The sequence below is a fragment of the Drosophila mojavensis genome, unplaced genomic scaffold, assembly GCF_018153725.1.
Source record: "Drosophila mojavensis isolate 15081-1352.22 unplaced genomic scaffold, ASM1815372v1 contig_136, whole genome shotgun sequence".
NCBI lineage: Eukaryota > Metazoa > Arthropoda > Insecta > Diptera > Drosophilidae > Drosophila > Drosophila mojavensis.
Genome location: NW_025318667.1, coordinates 30,750,373 through 30,769,919, shown reverse-complemented (window position 1 = coordinate 30,769,919; position 19,547 = coordinate 30,750,373). Strand labels below are relative to the sequence as shown.

The 19,547-nt window shown below is 39.0% G+C and overlaps 5 protein-coding genes and 1 long non-coding RNA gene across 9 annotated transcripts; 4 read left to right on the top strand and 2 right to left on the bottom strand.

Moving 5' to 3' along the window:
• Positions 1-1,875: 1,875 nt before the first annotated feature.
• On the top strand, positions 1,876-2,675 carry LOC6586256. Its single transcript, XM_044009762.1, has one exon. It carries the CDS (start codon positions 2,046-2,048, stop codon positions 2,514-2,516), a length of 471 nt encoding a protein of 156 aa, XP_043865697.1. The 5' UTR covers positions 1,876-2,045; the 3' UTR covers positions 2,517-2,675.
• Positions 2,676-3,288: 613 nt separating this feature from the next.
• LOC6586255 (AP-3 complex subunit delta) lies at positions 3,289-11,744 on the bottom strand. The gene is made up of 13 exons (XM_002011841.4): positions 11,180-11,744; positions 10,141-10,236; positions 9,666-9,794; positions 9,469-9,609; positions 9,280-9,409; positions 9,074-9,213; positions 7,479-7,552; positions 6,656-6,804; positions 5,885-6,561; positions 4,834-5,476; positions 4,628-4,774; positions 4,431-4,563; positions 3,289-4,372 (listed from the first exon to the last, which is right to left on the bottom strand). The coding sequence occupies exons 1-13, from the start codon at positions 11,273-11,275 to the stop codon at positions 3,778-3,780; spliced, it is 3,150 nt and encodes a 1,049-aa protein (XP_002011877.1). The 5' UTR covers positions 11,276-11,744; the 3' UTR covers positions 3,289-3,777.
• LOC122757495 lies at positions 10,792-12,251 on the top strand. 2 transcript variants are annotated; one of them, XR_006357547.1, is made up of 2 exons: positions 10,792-10,863; positions 12,160-12,251. It is a non-coding gene; the product is annotated as an uncharacterized LOC122757495 (long non-coding RNA). The 2 variants fall into 2 exon arrangements; XR_006357546.1 differs by lacking the exon at positions 10,792-10,863 and adding an exon at positions 11,726-11,813.
• LOC6586252 (gamma-tubulin complex component 3) lies at positions 11,921-19,314 on the bottom strand. Its single transcript, XM_002011838.4, has 6 exons — positions 18,877-19,314; positions 18,621-18,808; positions 17,119-18,271; positions 16,858-17,050; positions 16,477-16,798; positions 11,921-13,369 (listed from the first exon to the last, which is right to left on the bottom strand). Exons 1-6 carry the CDS (start codon positions 18,986-18,988, stop codon positions 12,614-12,616), a joined length of 2,724 nt encoding a protein of 907 aa, XP_002011874.1. The 5' UTR covers positions 18,989-19,314; the 3' UTR covers positions 11,921-12,613.
• LOC6586254 (probable methylthioribulose-1-phosphate dehydratase) lies at positions 13,507-14,593 on the top strand. The gene is made up of 4 exons (XM_002011840.4): positions 13,507-13,760; positions 13,818-14,085; positions 14,171-14,373; positions 14,434-14,593. Exons 1-4 carry the CDS (start codon positions 13,633-13,635, stop codon positions 14,516-14,518), a joined length of 684 nt encoding a protein of 227 aa, XP_002011876.1. The 5' UTR covers positions 13,507-13,632; the 3' UTR covers positions 14,519-14,593.
• LOC6586253 (peroxisomal multifunctional enzyme type 2) lies at positions 14,921-15,886 on the top strand. 3 transcript variants are annotated; one of them, XM_044009767.1, is made up of 3 exons: positions 14,921-14,969; positions 15,148-15,304; positions 15,466-15,886. In XM_044009767.1, exons 2-3 carry the CDS (start codon positions 15,172-15,174, stop codon positions 15,678-15,680), a joined length of 348 nt encoding a protein of 115 aa, XP_043865702.1. In that variant the 5' UTR covers positions 14,921-14,969; positions 15,148-15,171; the 3' UTR covers positions 15,681-15,886. The 3 variants fall into 3 exon arrangements, with proteins under 3 accessions (XP_043865702.1, XP_002011875.1, XP_043865700.1); XM_002011839.4 differs by lacking the exon at positions 14,921-14,969 and adding an exon at positions 14,971-15,057; XM_044009765.1 differs by lacking the exon at positions 14,921-14,969 and having other exon boundaries at positions 15,071-15,304.
• Positions 19,315-19,547: the final 233 nt, after the last annotated feature.

Here is a 19,547-nt window from a genome sequence, read left to right as displayed (position 1 = left end):
AATGAAAAGCGTAAAATGAAAATTTACACACACAAACACAAGTGAAAAATCAAATAGCATTATTATGTTTTTGTTTTGCCGTAAAGACTGCATTATACCAACAATTAATTATATACACACACACATACATATATATATATATATATATATATATATATATATATATATATATATATATATATATATATATATATATATACGTTACATACGAAATTGTATGAAAAACAGAGCTACAAAATTTGTAAACAATTAAAATAAAAAAACCTTAGAATTAGGCGTTAAATTAAAAGTTAAAAATTAAAAATAAATGCAACAAATACAAAAATAAAAGAAAAGAAAGAAAAACTTATTTATTACACCTAAGCTGTAAACTTATATAGAAACACTAATACCAAGAGCAAAGTGAAATGTTTTAAAACAAAAAAAAAGAGAAGATAAACAAATAACTAACAAAGTCAACTTAAAAGAAAAGCCTGCAATAATTACGAAAAGCAAGATGGAAATACCTTACTTAAGTGAAAACTATGAAAGTAACAAATAATTATATATATACATATAAACAAATATATAAATATATACATATTATTTATAAATGGAATAAAATAAGAATAGAAGGTAAATGAATACAAAGTTATTTATTCAAGATTTAAGTCATATTTCTGGAGTACCCCTAATCCCAAATAAAAGCAAAAAAGTAAAAAGAAAATGAAGATGGATTCATATATTGAAAATACCGAGAGGAAAACCAATTTAAGCTAAGCGAATGAGTTGATAAACAATAATAAATATATATATTATATATTATTATTATATATTATATAGGTCTGATAAGTTTTGTTTTAGTAAGTCTAACTCCACTTAAATTATTAATCAAAGGATATATTTAAAGGAAGCAAAAGCTAGAGGGAGAGAAAGACATAGACAAAGAGAGAATGTGTGAGTGGGGCAGGGAGAGGGAGAGTAAGAAAGAGAGGGAGAGAGTGGGAGAGAGATAGTACCCAAACTTGCAATAGAGACAAAAGGGAGAAGAATCTTGAATTTCAAACATATTTTAGTTACATTCTTTTGAATCTTGTTTCAGCAAAGCAGAGTAAAAAACAAATAGAGTGAAACAAAAATGGAAATGAATTGAAACAGTTAATTAAGTCGAAAACAGTACAACTGCCTTTAGTTGCAGTTAACTCAAAAATAAATATAAAGAAAATGAAGAGCAACCAAATTAATCCCAATTTGTTTCAATAAACATAGTTCTGTATGAATGAACTTTGCTATTTACCACCTTGATTTAACAGCGAATTGCTTTATCGCCTTAATTTTCTAAGACAGAAGAAATTTCATTTTTATGCCCTGAACCCATTTTCAATGGCAAATGACGGTAAAATGGTTGTGGTGGCTGACGCCATGAAGTATATTTATTCTTGATCATATTTTCTCTATAACTCATCCGATTTCTTTTTTAATCGAGAATAATCAATTTCGTTTTTTCAGCGTGATTTGAACATGAACACTATTAGACCTAGAGACTTTAGGTCTACTGCGTTTATGTATTTTGAAATTTACAGATTCTGGATACCATGCTTCCCTCGCCGCTAATTTGTAAAATAAGTATTTCACTAAAGACTTGTGCTTTGGAATTTAAGCATATTTGAACATTATGAAAGTTTCATGCAGATAGTCTTACATATTCAACAAATTCTCTTACTTTCGCCCTCACTGCAGTCAAAAAATACAGAGCCGAGCAAACACGAAGTTGATTGGCGCCAACTGCATGCTTTTTTTTATGGTTCTATGGTTAGTGGTAACAGATGGAAAGAGTAGAGTATCTTTAGCCGGATAGTGCCGGATGTGTAGAGTAACCGATTCAAGGTAAACTTATCGGTTGTGCTAGTAAATTATTGTCAAAGTAGGATTTGCTTCACTTCGAATATTAAGATGTATTATAGTATATATATTTATAAGTTCTGAACGAATCAAAATTACTAACAAAAAATTAATTCTGGCGACCGGCGTTAAAAGTGAATTACCGTTATTAATTGAGACCGAATATGTCGGAAACAATTGCAAAGGTCATCTACGGCACCGTCCTGCTGGCGATGATATTGCAAACGCCTAGGGTGTCCATTGTAATCACATACGACCCAAACCGCTCTTATCACTTCAATGCCGGGATCAACGGTATCCGGTCGAGTTTTCTGGTCGCCGCACTCTTCACTATGATGGCCGTGCTGCCCGTTCGTGAGTTCAATGGATTCATTAAGCCAGGCAAGAAACTGTTCCTGATGCTAATCTTTCCGTGGGTGTCCACCTGTTGTATGATGTTTGTCTCCAACTCAGTGCTGCTGCTGAGGATTACGGAACGAACGCTAGTTCACAATTCCTGGAACTGTTTCGCCAAAGCTCTGCTGGCCTACTGCGCTCTCTTCGGATTCGCTACAGAGCTGATGCTGCACTGGTACTCCATCTATCAATACCATAACTGGCAACACGCCATCCACGAAAAGTCCCCAGCTTTATAAACCTGACCCTGCTGCGACTGATGCCTCCAATGACACTAGCGACATTACTTGATCAACATTGTTAATGATAAAAATCCCATTCACACGCATATACTACACGATCCTAATTATAAATGTCTTCAACTGCTACTGCTGAAAATAAAATGCTGTCGAAATTAATAACAGTAAGTTAATCAATCTCCGGCTAGCTTCCATACGTGGTAAAGCTATTTTCATGCAGTTTTCAATTTTGATTAAATCAAACAAGTTTTCTTTTCAATTGTTATGTTTATTGTTTTTCATTTCTTCATTTCTCCTCTGTTTCTTGCCTTCAATTTCAATTCAGTTTTTCTTCCAAGTTTTTAAGGAAATTTGCACCATGCAACAAGAAAAGCTCTAGCTTCGGTTAACCGAACAACTCATGCCCTTACAATCACAAACGACTTCATCAGATTTCGATCACAAGCCAATCTATAATTATCTCAAGATTACGAAGGACTACAACCTTTCCGAAGTCATTATCTCAATTTGGTTAGTAAGACTAGGCTGCACAGTTATCAGACAAACAGACAGATGGTCGTGTCAGAGATCATTTAAGTAAGGCTCTGCAAGGGCATAGACGTAACATTGCTGGTTAATAGCTCGATCAAGACATTGAGTTCTTAAGCTAAACCGCTGGCTGAATAATTGGACGCAACATTTGCATTTGGTTATAACTAGGTATTACATTTCTCCAATATTTTCATTTAGTTATTTATATATATATATTAATTATATATACACATATATGCACTCTATTGGTTCAACGTTTATATATTATTTCTATGTAGTATACAATCTATAGCATGTATAATTCGCTTATTTTACAAAATATTTGAAATGTGTTTTGATCAAATTGTATGTTGCCTGTCTATAATGGAATCTCTTTCCCGGAGCTAGGCTACAAATTCATTTAAAAAATAGAAATATTATTATTCATCAATTCTATTCATTTCTTTTGTTTGTTCATCATTTTCTCTATTCCTGTTTCAAGCCGCAACGGCAAATGCGGCTATAAAAATTACAATGTTAATATTAATTCATATTTTCGTTTCCTCTTGTATTACTAGTAGTTTTTAATTCAATTTGTTCAATTTGTTTTTATATCGCAGCGATAATTTAGACGTAGGATTAGAAGTAGGCCTTTAATTAAACTTAATTTAAAAATTCTTAACTAATGCATATTGCATATTGGAATTGGTGAATGGGGATTGATTGATGCATGTCTCTGGCTAGCTACTATCTAGAAAATCTCCTTGCTGGGCGTCGAAATGCCCATCGGCTGCTCGTACTCCGATGCGGGCGACTTATGTGTCCGTTTTTCCTTGTGTTGTGATTTGTCCTTCTTATGCTTTTTTTTATGCGCCTTGGCATCAACAGCTGCAGACACGTCACCCTCTGGGTGCGCAGCGGACGTCTCTCCCACGTCAATGATAGTCGTCGAGCCTAACGTGTTTGCGGTCGCTTCGTCGTTCATCAGCTTGCTCGATTTGTGCGCCCTCTTCTCGCGCTTCTTCTTCTTCTGATGCTGGCTGTGTTCAGCATGGGATGGGGCAGTGTTGTTATTGTTGTTGCCATTATCTGTTGCTGTTCGACAGGGACTGCTCCCCGTGTCAATCAAGTCGGGCACAGAGTCCGGCTGCGATTGCGCCTGAGCCTTGCACGTTTTCTGCTCGCCTCGCGCCTTTTCCTTAGACTTTTTCACCTTTTTGCTAGGCATTGCCCCCGTCTCGGGATCTATGGATTCGGAAGCGGCTGACCCGATTTGAGCCTTCACACTTTCCTTGCCGCTCGCCGACGCAGTCTTCGATGACCTTGCAGGTGCTTCAAAGGCGGCCCTATTGAGAGATTATCAATCAAATGCTATTTCAATTCAGCTTCTGCATAAAGTCTTACATGTCTAGCTCGATATCGAGTGCACGATGCGGATCATTTGGATCGTATTTTCCATCCTTGTCTTCGCTGTCGGACAACGTTACGCCCTCGGGCATGTCCAACGTGGTGTTCACAATGTGCACTGTCTTGGGTTCTAAAAGAAACATTTTTCACTATAGAATTTCTTCATTTCGAGTTACTGTTAGCACAGTGCTTACCCGCATCCGACTCGGAGCTGCTATTGTAGGCAACTTTGTTTTTTGATTTTTTACTCTTCTTACTTTTTTTATGCTTCTTTTTGGCATCTTTGCTGTGCGCCGCCGCTTCCTGTTGCTCCTTCAGATACTTGTCCGACCGCTTTGTGACTGCAAAAGTTGTTATAACAGTTAATCAAATGCATGGCATTCCACTTATTTTCACTTACTGCCCACACGTAGCGCGGCCACGCCCTCAATGTCCAGTGGGAGCTCGGTTATGGGTATGTCATCGATGTTGTCGTACTGGTCGGCATTCGAGTTATTGCTGCTGTTGCCAATGGCCGCAGACGCCGAATTCGGCGTTGACTTCAGGTAATGCGGATTGTTCGACTGCTCGATGAGACGCGCCATGCGTTGGCGCTCCAGTTGCTCTGGCGTTAGCTCCAGGCTCTTGCGTCGTTTGCCGCCCGAGTGACTGCCGGTGCCGCCACCGCCCCCACCAGTGGCATCGTTGCCATCGTGAACGGCACTGACAAATAGCTCATCCTTGTCATGCTCAGAAGATGTGCTGCTTGCGTCGTCAGGGGGTGGCGCATTGATCCACTCGTCCAAGTCGAGTCCATCCGGCAGCGGCACCTTGCGCTGTGCCTTGGGCGCCACAGGTATTAGTTCGCCAGCGAACAGCAGCGCCATCTCCTGAACAATCTCAATGGCCATTGGCGGTATCGACCCCGTGGACGCATCCTCTTGCTGAGTCAACTGCTTGCGCAGCATCTCGATTAGCATGCAGGCAGAGTTGGCGCGCTCCTGTACCTCAATATCGTTGGACCCATTGAAGTGTTGCAGCTTTTCCAGCACATGATCGCACAGCTGAAATCACACGAAGTAAAAAGTGTGGATCAATTAACCGCATTGTCTTATACTTTATGAAATAACATGTTTCCTTGTCATATATGGTATTCAAACTCAGTGGAAATATCGATTTTAATCGATTATAAACAAAAGGAAAGGAAAGGAAGTTATCAAAATAAATGATACCAAAATATTTATAGATTGTTGTCTTCGATGGACATGGACTAGAGCAAGTCAACACGTCGTCCCGATTAGAAATGTGTATGTAAACCTTTACAGATCTAAATGGATATACGTAAAGGTAAAGCTAATAGGAATCTTGGGATAAATCTACAGATTTCATGTAAAACTCATCATCACCTAGCGTCAAAGTTCCTCTCTTTAAAGGAGGAGGAGAAGCTGTAGGGCCTGAGTGGATGGACTTACCCGTACTATGCCGGGCATATCCTGTAGCTCGAGGCAAGTGGTGGCAAGCCGGGCGAACAGCTTGATCACATTCTGCACGTAGACCCCCTGGATGTGGCCCGGCAGCTTACGTGGTCGCAGTAGAATGTTGAGAGTCCTCTCGGTGTCGGCTAATTCGTTAGAGAACTCGCCGACAATCCAGGCGGCGGCATAGAGCACTTCGTACATGGAGTTGCTTTGGGTCGAAACAGCAAATGTGTCCAGCAGATTGGTCATCTCATTAACGGCGAACTGACGCACCACGGGCACACGAATAGCGACGTCCAACAGCTGCTCGGCTATTAGACGGCCATGCTTGGAGCCGGCCTCTAGTTGAATGAGCTCAACGAGCACGGTCATATACCACTCGAAATTTGTCACGTACAGGTAGGAACTTTGTGCACATATCTCGATCACTTTGTAGAGCAGCTCGTCCCGATAAGCTGAGCCTTCGGCGCGCTCCATGTGGCCCAACAATCGCTTCACAATCTCCATGAGATTCTTTTTCGACACCATGCCATACAGCAGGTCCAAGGCGCGCAGTCGTATAGACTCGTCCTTGTCGTCTAAGCAAGCCAATATTAGATCCTTGTGTGTCTGCACGCTCTTCGGGTGCGTTTTCAGTATCTTCGACATGGCCAGCAAGCCCAGATATTTGACTGCAAGTAAATCAAGAGACGAAAGTGAGATGATGGATGGATGCATAACATTTGAATATGAATCGACCTATGCAATATATAGATATATACTTACGATTCTGATCTGAGTCGACAATCAGGATGCGCAGCTTCTGCACGCACAGCTGGATGGAGGCGCTGTGGTTCGGCATGCCGCTGCTGATGCTGATGAGGACGGCGATGACTGTATTGATGCACTCGTAGAGGAGGCTCATTGCCGAGGTGCTGTTTGGGTTGGACGGTTGGACACGGGTTGGCGGGTTAGGGCGGCGTTATATCAAAGATTTCAGTTCGATTAAAGCAGCACAAAAGAAGCAAAACAAAACAACAACAACAACAGCAATTGCAATTGCAATTACAACAACAACAACAACAACAACAACAATAGCAATTAGCAATTAAGAATTAAGAATAAAATAAAAAAAAATAAAAAAAAACTAATTAATATTTACAAAATCTACTTAAATATATAAATAGTATTTATGTACAATAGCTAATAATAATAAAAGAAAAACTAAATGAAATATAAACTCGATTTCATTTTAATGTTGGTGCTCGAAGCATTCAACGTAAGAGAGCAAGCGCAAAAGAGAGAGCGAGAGAGCTGAAGGGAGAGCTTAAATGTAACCACTGGTTAGTGATGTAACTAAACAAATATATATATAAATATATATGTAAAAATATCTACATATATATACATATATTATTATAGAGATTAAACAAGCAAATTATATTAAATGTTTTCTTCTTTTTTCTCGTTTGTTGTTCTGTTTTTCTTTGTTATGATTTTGCATGGATGATCAGCTCTCGATCTTCTTTGTTTTCGTTTTTGTTTTCGTCTTTCCAGAGTTTTTTGTTTTTGTTTTTTGTTTTGTTTTTGTTAAATTATAAGAACTTGCCTATGAATTAGATTTGTGAGTGGCTCTATTAATTTCTTTCCTAGCCGGGGTTCTAAGGGAGTTAAAGCGCCAAACTGCAAATATGCAAAGAGAAAAGAAACAAGCAACAAATTATACCATAATACACAATATACATACATACGATTGTATTGTGTACATAAAACTAAACAAGATCATTAAAATCACAAAAAAAAAACAATGAAATTAATATGCTGAAATTAATATTGATAAAAGATCCAATAATAACATATGTATGTACATGTACACTTGTACATATTCATACCCATACACATACATAGTTACATACACATGTACAGCATGTATGCCATACATATGTACATATGCATACACATATGTAGATCGTCTGGGACTATTTGGCATATCTCTCACTGCAAATTTTTCGAACGGGCAAAATACAAATATCAAATATATATTTTTTATTATGTTTAAGAAATAAAAAAATTAAAATAAAATATAGGTATATATTAAAAAGCATAAAGTATGCATATGTTTAATGAATTGATACGTAATCTGCTTCCTCTCTAGAACAGTCAGTGTTCATATATATATATATATATATATTTGGATGTACAGTAGAGTCCGGTTATAACGACGATCAAGGGACAGTCGTTATACCCGGAAGACGCTATAGCCGTATACATTTGCTTATAGAAGTTTGTCTGGGGACCAAAATAACTTCAACAACTTTACGGACGCTTTAAGAGGAGTCGTTATAGCCGGATTCCACTGTATATACTGTATATGTGTTTCTGCCTTAAAAGAGAAGGCAATTGCGAGGATTGTTAAAGCTCACAGCCAGCTATTTGCAAATACATATGATTTAAAGATTCCGATCCTAAATCTAAGCGATTTTAGCAAGCAAATAAATTTTGGGAAAACTTTATGTTTTAATGAAATCGAATATTCTTTTTGGACAGCAAAAACATATATAAATATGTGCATTGGAACATGAGAGCCATGTTTTCTATAACAACATTGACAGTTGAAATTATGTTTTTTTTGGGTTAGCAACAATTGTCCAATTAATTTTAATTTTTTTTTTTTTTTTTTTGGTGCGAATATGTGAGTAGAAACTGTGATGGATCTAACGAACTGAAGCGAAACTTGAGATACAAATGAAGTGGAAATAAGAAATGCGTTAAGTGAAAAGAAGAAAATCATACTAAGAAATAATATAGTTGAAGCGCGTGCTGTTTAATGTTGGTTTTTAGATTTATAAATAATTTTCTTGATATATGGCTGCTTGCTTCAATTAACAAAAGCGCGCCGATAAAAACCTGGAAATAATTTCAATTAGGGGCTGAGTCAATTTGCGTCCCAGCGCCGGTTCAATTGATGTGAGGCTCGCGAACTGTTTATTCATTTTTTTGTGGTTTATATTTTTCATTTTTGGTTTTCATGTTTCGATTTGTGGACAGGTAAGGGAGTGGAGGAGTAGGAGTTGTGTTAATTAACTTGTTGATAGACAAATATTCAGTTCGTATAATTATTGTACAGCAAAAGAACTAAGATTATCTCTTTTTTTAATTTCTTTTTTGAAAACTAATTACAAATGCGGCACTGCAAATACTTACCAGCTTGATAATTTTAATCAACATCCAATTGTTGGTCGACGTGGTCATTAGTTTGAAGAACACCGGCGCCAAGGGCAGATAGTTCTTTGGATTCTTGCGCGCCAGCTCACAAATGACATTGACAGCAGCCGATTGTACGCCTGGCAAAATATATAATGGTTACTCTAGTAGCTATATACATCTGTAGGCGTGCGGCTGGAAAGCACCTGGATCTGGATCCTCGAGTTTCTCTTTCAGCTTGGGAAACGCGGGCCGCAATGCTTCAGGATAGCGCAAAAATACCTTATACATCATTAGCACAGCCTTCATGCGCAGATACGGTTTCGTCGAGCTCATCTATAATGACAAAATAATTGATACAAATCGAGCTGCTCTTTCGGATTTATACACTCTACCAGTGTCATGATATCATTGGCCAGATCTCGCGATAAGTCTGGCGATATGAAACAGCTGAGCCCGCTTAAAGCTACGCCAGCATCGTATTGATTCTGTGAATTAAGGTCCTTGCGTATCATATTCGTGGTAAGCATCAGCAGCTGAAATTGCATTAAGTTAGTATTTGCATTAGGCATCTGATTCGGATGGCACTCACTTCGCTGTCCGGATGGAAGCATTGACTAGCCGCCAGATAACCGATTCGCTTGCATGTGAAGCGCGAAGAGCTCATCACCTCAATTATGTTAAAGCCAGCCCACGAAATGTCATAGCCGAGCATTTGTATCTGTTAAAATAATAATATGTAAATACAGAATAATATGTAAATACAGAAAATCAATAAGGAATATATTTGCATACGTATCCAGTAGATTCTCAATTAGCGAGCCAAGCAAATATTCATTTTGTATGATGATTGATGATTCGATTGGATTGTCTCAACTAACACGAATTTGACTTGGCTGTCAATTTAGACTCTAACGAAGACTAAAACAGATTGAGCACTGGAATATGCTATCTTTTTCATTAAATTATTGTATATATATATATGGGATTATATATATGGGATGAGAGATGTGCCTTCCCACATTATTTAATACCACATATTCTGCTTTTGTTGAGGACCAACTTACATAGGTTAGCTTGGCCACTGCATTGCACTTGACGTTGATATTGTCCTGACGCAGTTCCTGCTTGATCTCTTCAATGCATTGAGCTATGTATTTGGCCTGAAAAAAACGTAAAAAAAAACAATATGGTGACAATTTAATTAGTAATGAAATGAAAGCGTGTGTGTGTTGAATGCAATAACAATTCAAAGCATGTCTAATCATATTGAGCTTTCATGGGCAATCTGCATGACCCAAGCCGATTGGCGAACCGAATCAGACACATAATAAAAAGGAAAAAGCAACAAAAATTAACCTGAGTCATATGCATCACAATTGTGCAGGGAGAGGAAGAAAGGGAAATGTCTTGTGCTATCAACTGAACTAAATACAATTGCAATGTCTATAGATTTATGCAAGTGTGTACATATCTCCGTAAATACATAGGTATATACACACGTACATTGGCGCGTACACAAATCAGCAATTTTTTTGCCGAAGCAACTGAAAATCAAAAATTACTGTTGCTGGAGAGTGGGTACAAAAGAAGCATGGATTATTCAGATAATTATTAAAACTGTTTAGTCAACCAGACTTTATATACATATGTATATGTACATGGGCGGCATCAGCTGAAAATGGTGCTGCTACGCAATAGAATAAAATGTCTTTGATTTGATAAGGAAGCGTAAGCTGAAAGACGTTAAGAAAGTTCGGCTTCGCAGTGACAGAACATTTTCATTGGTTGTGAGTGCAAGTGTCGGTATGCCTGTGTATGTGTGAGCTGCCACATCAAGGAAATGAACTGAAAGACATTAAGAGTACACGATATGAAGAGAGAGACAGAGAGTGGGAGAGGCGAAATGCCGCTAATTGAGTCAAGCTTCTGAGCCTTTGGCAGATTTTGACGACATACATATATATATTTATATATATATATATATATGTATGCAGACACACACACGACATCTATGCTAATGGAAATGAAATTTGACAGCTCATTAAGTCGTTGTGTTGGCTCATTATAAGCACAAAAACAACTATTTGACGTTGCGGCACTTGCCTCATTATCCTTATTATTTCGTATTCCGCGCACAAGGTCTGTCAAGTTTTTATCAAACATTCGTTCGAAATTTCCCTTCACTTTTTTTAACGCCATTTCGTCGACGTCGTCGTAGTCGCTGCGTGCGCTGCTATTGCTGCTCTCGTTGTTGTTGCTATTTTGTTTGCCTCCAGAGCAGCAATATGTTGGCTTCAAATTTGTAATTTAGCAACTCAACAATAAAAAAAAATACCAAGAGACAGTGGATTTAATGTGCCAGAGCAGCCGGTAGCCGTCAGCATTTATCTTTTCATTAGCTCTTTTGCTCTTGGTTTCTTGCTTTCGCACTTGCAAAAATCACTGCCAACGCGAAGTGCACACCAAATTCGCTGCGAATCCAAAGTTTTGCCACCTTTTGATTCTGATAAGCTGGTGAAATTGCTTATTTGTTTAACCGATTCTAACGTTTAATTATTTGCGGCAAGCGAGCTTCCTCAGCTTGCATTCTTGTGTTATTTCTTGCAATTGATTTTTAGTCGCCCTTTTACAAGTTTGTTGTGCTATTTGTTTATCGCCCACAAAAATATAAGTTACTGCCGATATCGTACGTGCTATCGATAAGCACAGCTTTGCTTCTACATCGATAGCTCTACAGGTATACGGTCGTACCGATAACCAACTTGGATTCGATTATCCCGCCAAAATTGTAAATGAAAGAAGTATATTCGAAAATGTTGGTTCACATTATTAAAGTCTTGCAAATTAAATTTTAAAATTCATAACCATTTATTTAGAATTTGTGAAGTATTTCAACAATTAAAATCGTTTCAATTAATTCAATCACATACTTCATTTTATATGCCATTGCTCTAATTTTTTTTTTTTTTTTAATGTACTCGTATATTATATTATAGATTAACAAACCATACGATAGCAATAATAATTTATATCAGACATGGATCAGAAAAATGCTAATCTTTTCGTTAATTGATTTGTCGCAGGCAACATTGTTGGATGTGCAGATAGATAAAACTGGCCACAAAACAGGCGCAGAAATTTTCAATGTAAAACAACATAATTTGGAAATTTATAATACTTTTGGCACTGCAAGCAATCGTAAGAAAAAAAAAAAAAAAAAAAAAACCTGTGCGTGTACTTTCCCTACCAAAATAGGACATCAGTAAGTATACGAATACTTTTATAGAGATACTTTGGCAATATTAAATTTTTGTTTTTTGAAGATCCAGGTAGCTAGCGTGCAGTAGTTAAATATTTGAGTTTATGTAATGAAATTGTAATGAAAATAACTGCCATCTACAGGACACCGCAACAATTTGAGGCCAAGACATTCAAACGTGGTCGTCGAGCTAAAACATTTGTTTCCTCACATGACAAATTATTCAAACAATTGTTGTTGTTGGCACTGGATTGATGTGTTTGCGGATTGATTAATTGTTAGTCCCACGTTAATGACACATGTCCCTGACGACCGTATTGTGGAGTTGGTTGTGGATACATGCTGTAGCGACCACCCATATGGTTTTTGGAATAACCATATACATTGCTCATGCGCCAATGCTCGAAGGTTAACGGCTTGCTCAGGTTTGTGTCCCGCTTCTTGTAATATTCGTTAAAGTCCAGACGAGTGCCAAAGAGCTGTAGATTGTGATCATCGCTAGAGTTAAGGGCTAGCAAAAATCCACCAACTGCTTTGGCATAGGAGCCGGCGAAGCCTTCAAGTGTCCGACAGCATGTTAAGATCTTTTGCTCGAACATCTTGCGCTCCTGGTCGCGTTCCATCTTTTGCTCCGTAGTCACACCGAAGCGTCCGGTCCCTTCTGATTCAGCAATTGCTCTTTGCATTTTTTCGCGTGCCTCCAATTCTGCGAAACATTCCTTGTAAAAGTTTTCCTGCCAATTTTCTAGTGAAATTATATTCTCATAAACCACTTCCAGATGACTCTCCATATTCGTCGAGGTGTTTACAAAGCACCCAACGCTGATCGCTTGCAAGAACTTGGAGTGCGCATCGAGTATATCATCCAAAGCCTTCGCCTGCTGCATTCGCTTCTGCAGTTCCACCCAATTGCATTCGATCACCTCAAAGAGCACATAGTATTGCATTTGATGAACAAAGTGCATAATTTCGGATGTGAACAAGTGCAATCTGTAGGTGGCTTTGGAAATCTCATCGTGTAACGAGCGCAGTGCCTGAAAAATATGTATAGAATTTTTAATATAAGAGAATATCAGATGCAAATGTTATTTGTAGTTTTAGTAGTTTAACTGTAATCCCGTAAGCTAGTGTATGAATAATTTTTATTTAAACTAGACACCGGCTATCGATATTGCTATCGATAATATTTACAGCGTGTGAAGCAAGACTGAGCTGAATAATAGCAGCGTTTTTATCAATTGTTTACATATGTGATTAAACAACTGCGACTGTGTCTTATTTGATTCGCTACTCTGCAATGGCTTCGTCAATTTTTAGGGATTTGCCAGCCGAGCACCCACGTCACTTAATACCTGCACTATGTGCGCAATTCTACAATCTTGGCTGGGTCACCGGCACTGGCGGCGGCATGAGCATTAAATACAAGCAAGTCTATCAATGAATATGTATATTGAGATAACTCGTGAATGTCTTTTGAAATAGCAATGAAATTTATATCGCACCATCGGGCGTACAGAAGGAGCGTATGCAGCCAGAGGATTTGTTCGTCCAGGACATAGATGGCAAGGATTTACAATTGCCGCCAGAGATCAAGGGCCTAAAGAAGAGCCAATGCACGCCTCTCTTTATGCTGGCATACAGGCATCGCAATGCCGCCGCCGTCATCCATACACATTCCCAGCACGCGGTCATGGCTACGCTGCTCTGGCCAGGCAAAACGTTTCGTTGCACACATTTGGAAATGATTAAGGTGCCAGAATTAGCACTAGATCAAGTGCCAGTGCCATGTTATTTGAATATTGCTGTACATAGCTTTTGTAATCTCTTTTTTTTAGGGCGTCTACGACGAGGCTGATAAGCGATATTTGCGTTACGACGAACAACTGGTCGTGCCCATCATCGAGAATACTCCTCACGAACGAGACTTAGCCGACAGCATGTATGCTGCGATGATGGAATATCCCGGATGTAGTGCCGTACTTGTGCGCCGTCACGGCGTCTACGTATGGGGTCAGACGTGGGAAAAGACCAAGACTATGTGAGTAACAAACTACATATATGATTTTATAATATAAATAATATATGTACATTTCTTCAGGTCGGAGTGCTATGACTACCTATTCTCCATTGCTGTCCAGATGAAGACGGCCGGACTTAATCCAGAGAAGTTTGAGAACGCATAAAATACTTACTAAAAAAAGCTTTAATCAAAATTGAAAGTTGTTAAGCTGTATACAATAAATACTGATTATAAAACAGGTCTATATGTATGTATTCATTGATTGCTGCTATATTTAAGCTTTTGTATATGTATATATATAATTGCGTATCCAATAGTTTATTGCAAGAAATGGTTTACCGCAGCAAACCGAAATCCATTAATCTCCAACGCTTATCTATATCCACATGTAGTATTTATGATCTTCAAAATGATGGCGCACTTTGTGCGCAGGGCGAATACAGAGCAGCAACATTTTGGCTCATGTTATTTAACAGTACGCCAAATGACAGACAGAGAGAGCAAGAGAGGAGAGTGCAAACTCCAACGCAAACTATCGATTTTTTTATTAGTTACGTGTGTGTGTGTGTGTGTGTGAGTTAGGAAATGAATGAGTATCGAGAGTGAGAAAACGTGAGCAAAGCTAAATTAGAAGAGAAAAAAGCACATAAATATCAACGATTGCCGTTGTTTGTTCATTACTTGACGTTTTTTCTTTCAGGTGTAAGCACTCTGACGCACTGTTAAATCCAATTTCGCATTATATATAACACTTATTCGTTGCTTTTTATTTTTTAATTAACGAAAGCGTAGTCCAATCAAACGAGAAACATAATAATGTCGTTGCAATCAGACGCCGTGTTCCAGAAAATCATCGATGGACTGAAGGATAATGCTGCCAAGGCAAAGGCTGTCAATGGAGTATTCCTGTACAAAATCACCAAGGACGGCAAAGTGGTCAAGGAGTGGAGTAAGTCATTAAGCTCAATATTCGCGTCTGCCAATTACACGTCTGTGCTAGCAAAGTTCAAAGTGCAGGCAAATAGCGCGTACTTCAGCCCTGGCTGCTACCGCAGCAGCTACTGCTGTGCTCATTGAAAATCTAGTTGCTTAACTCAACTTCATTTACAGCTCTCGACTGCAAGAGTGCCAAGGCGTACGAAGGACCCGCACAGGGCGTCAAGGTCGACACCACACTGACGGTTTCCGACGAGGACATGGTTGACATTGCCCTCGGCAAACTCAATCCCCAGGCAGCGTTCATGAAGGGCAAGCTGAAGATTGCCGGCAACATCATGTTGACCCAGAAACTGGCGCCCCTGCTGAAAACGGACGCCAAATTGTAAACTGGCATTTGCCGCTTTCACAACAAAACGACGGCACATTCCCCAGTTTCTATGTTTTGCACGTTTGTTCGTAATCGCACATTACTTTTGTTGTCATAATTACGATACTCCAGTCGTATTTCCACAGTATGTGTGTTTCTGTTTCTTATATTTTTTTTGTATGTTTATACTATGTGTAATTAGAAAATAATACATAAGCCTAAAAGTGGAATCTGTGCCTGATTTATTATTTCATTAATTATATTTAGATATATGTATAAATAGCTAGCAATTAATATGGAACAGGAATGTGTACTTTAAACCCATTCTCCGATACCCGGATACCGATAGCCTAGCCCTTATCAGAACTTAGGACGGCAATGGCAAGTATACAGCACTGCCTCAGCAATTTTCAATGACACGGATTAGATTGCGAGCTAATCTTATCCATAGCAAAACTGCTTAAATTTAAATTGTGAGGTGGGGGCTTATAGCTCGCAATTAACATTTGGTCTTCTTTATTACACATATAACCTGTACTCGTTGTACGAGAAGGGTAGAAAGCTTCCATGCAGCTGTCTCTACTTATCATATTGTATTTAATCTGGTCTACCTACTGAAGAACTTCGATCTATAGACTCGTAGCTTCTTTCTACCGTATGCAATGATCAGGTTTGATTCATCGGCAATTCGGCCCATATCGATATCTTCTGTGTCAACATCGATAACATTTTAAAAATCTTTAGAATAATTTTTCCAGTGTGGGATTCATGGGAAAAGTTATGGATAATCCATCCTAATAATAAAAAAAGCTCACCTTGGCATTGCCCATTTGTATTTTCCAAATTTTCGTAGACAGTACGAATTCCATATGCTTGATGCGCCAAAGCGGCTTGAATAGGGCCTTGTATGTGGGCATTGCGGGCTCCAACATGGTAGCCAACGGTCCACGCACCGTGTATTGCAGTGAGATGACATCCCAACCGCAATCGCCGGGATATGGCGTTTTGACCACAACATCCAAGTGATTCAGTATGTCTGGATCGTCGTACTGGGCGTTTGTACAGCGCAAAGCGGCATCCAGCATGGCAGAGAGATCATGTGAGTATATTTCGGTACCAATCTTCTCCAGCTCATCCCTGCGAAATCAAATAAATTTAGAAACTGGATAATTTTTGAAATTTGTTCTTTCACGTACTTCATGTTCTCAATGAATATGCTGACAAAGTCGCCCTGGCCAAGCAACAGATACCGACGCATGCCCTGCAGATGATCCAATAGCTTGTGTGGGCCAACCATAATGTCCAGCACATGTTTGGATGTTTGCGAATAGCATGTCTCGATTGCCGCATGCCAGGTTGTATCCGGAACATACGAGAAGATGTGGGAAACTAAATGAAATTCGAGCCGAAAAGAATTAAGGACTGATATCAAAGTATTTGACTTAATTTAGACTCACCATGATTATCAATTACAAACTTCAGCTCCTTGCGATCCTTAACAGCTTCCTCCACCTTGCATATCTCACGCAAAAAGTTAATACTCTTGCCGGTCTTAAGTATCTTATCGGCAAGCTCAAGAGTGACGAATTTGGGCAACATACTGTGGCGTAAGCGAAACTTATCGTGCCACAGACGATCGGCGCCGACCTCGTCAATTGATTCGATGAAGAACTCCCCGTGGCTATCCTCGATGCCGCCTTCGAGCATCCACTTTGAGATCATGCGCACCAACGGGGCACAGCACACAGTTAACAGATCTGTGGCTAATTTATTTACCATGGGGTCCCCATTATTTAAAAATTTATAGATCACGGATGCTAAGTCGCCGCCCTTCTTCATTTGGCAGGCATCGGCGATTTTTGTAAGCCATTGCATTCGACGAAGTGGCTCCATATACCAGCAAAGGAGCTTGAATAGGGTAAGCTGCTCCGGCTGTCTGTCCAACCAGCTTTTATCGCGATCAACATAGTCTCGCATCTGCGCCTCCCGATAGCAGTTCAGCTGATCCTGCAAAGCAGCCACGTGGCCATGAAATTCACTCAGCTCCAGCTTCAACTTCGCCATTAGCGCCTGACCCATGCTGCCCATCGCATTATAGCCGGTCGTTGTGTTGGAAAACTTGGTGATCCGATCATGATAATACCCTAGCTCGGAAAGACGCAAGAGCATGCCAGCCTGCACACTCGAAATCGACTGCATGCTGAGCGGATCGAGTTTGAAGCGTCCTGTAATAACGTCCTTTTTAAGATATTTTCCCTGTACGCCCAAAAACGCATAGATCGCATTCTGGACAACATTGTAATCGGTATTGGTGTTATTTTGCTTTGCTATCTCAACAACATAGTTTGGCAATGGTACGCTGCCAAGTCCAACGCTATTCTGTGTCGAGTCGTAGCTGCTAGGCTTCACGGAGACACCATTCTTGTTGCCATTTAGACTTATGCCATTCGACTGAAGGGTGGTGCTGCACGAGCTACGGATCTTGCTTTCCGTTTTAGGCCGCGGAATTGACGCCTGTTGTCCATAATCCACCTTTCCATACGATGTATCATTTTCCAGACTAAACAGGATGAGATTCGCTAGCAGATCTCGCATACGATGATCTTCAATCTGCAAAAAATTAAAGTTAAAATATGGCTTGGTAATACCACTAAATATATAAAATTTGTGTAATCCTTATCTATGTATCCGTTAGTAAAATCAACGTTTATCATTCTTTTCTGCTTTTAAAACATTGAATTGAATTTTTTTTGCTTTAAAACAACTTTAAGTCTTCGGACAGAAATAGATCGAATTAAGAATACAAATATAAGCAAATCTAATCGTACATAAATTTTGATGATGTTTCCCCACATGCCCAATTTCCAGCGAGTTTGAAATATAGCATAGTATTCTTATTTTGAATATGAATAAGAGTTTGGGTGATGTGTGCGTCATACAATTGAATCATATAACTCACCTCGCAGGAGGCCACAACGTAATGCTCGTGGAAGACGGAGCCAGGCTTGTCCTCGTCTCCCCATATCGGATTCGACTCCAATATTGTCATAATCTTGTCCAAGCAAATTATCTCTGGCAATGGCGGTGTACTATCAAATATATCGGGGCATTTTCGTATGTACTGCAGCGCGAGGGGCACCAATCGGTCTGGGGAATGGGAAGTAAAATAGAAAGATATCATATAGCTGTCGAGTGATTAAAGTTCTCTTATTTACCGAGCAATTCTTGCGAGTCCTTGGGATGAACGCCCTCTCTGAGCTGTGAGATGAGCCCCTTGAATTCGGTTGCAACATTATTGCTATCTGTGTGGTTGTTTGAGTGAGGCATTGTCTTTCCACAATAAGTTATATATATAGATATTTATAAGGGACGCGCGCGTTCGGGATTCTATGAAATTAGGCGGTGAAGGCGAAACAAAAATAAAAAAAGGAAAAAAAAAAAACAACTGCTGGTCGAATGCCTCAATAATGCAGCTAAATGGTTCTTAGTTACGCCCTTGCAGAGAATTCCTCAATTCACATGCCTAAAATGACAGCTTAAATGAAAAACTAAAGCGTTAAAGCAAACTAGTAGACCACTATTTATTAATATTGATAGGTTAGGCTCGCGTTTTGAATTTGTTTGCTGCCAAACAATAAAGAAAAAACGAGGGATCCTAAACAGTCATGAGCTGAACTACTTGCACTAGTTCGCAAAATACTCATTTAAATTGATTGCCCTCGCAAATCGACATGTTTCAGGAAAATTAAATACTGACTTCATAATAATATGATAATCCAAAAGTATTCGTCTTACAGGCAATAAATTTTAAAATAACAAAAAGAGTATTTACATATAATATTTCGTTCCGATATAAATATATATTTTTTTTGATAAGTTGTCATTT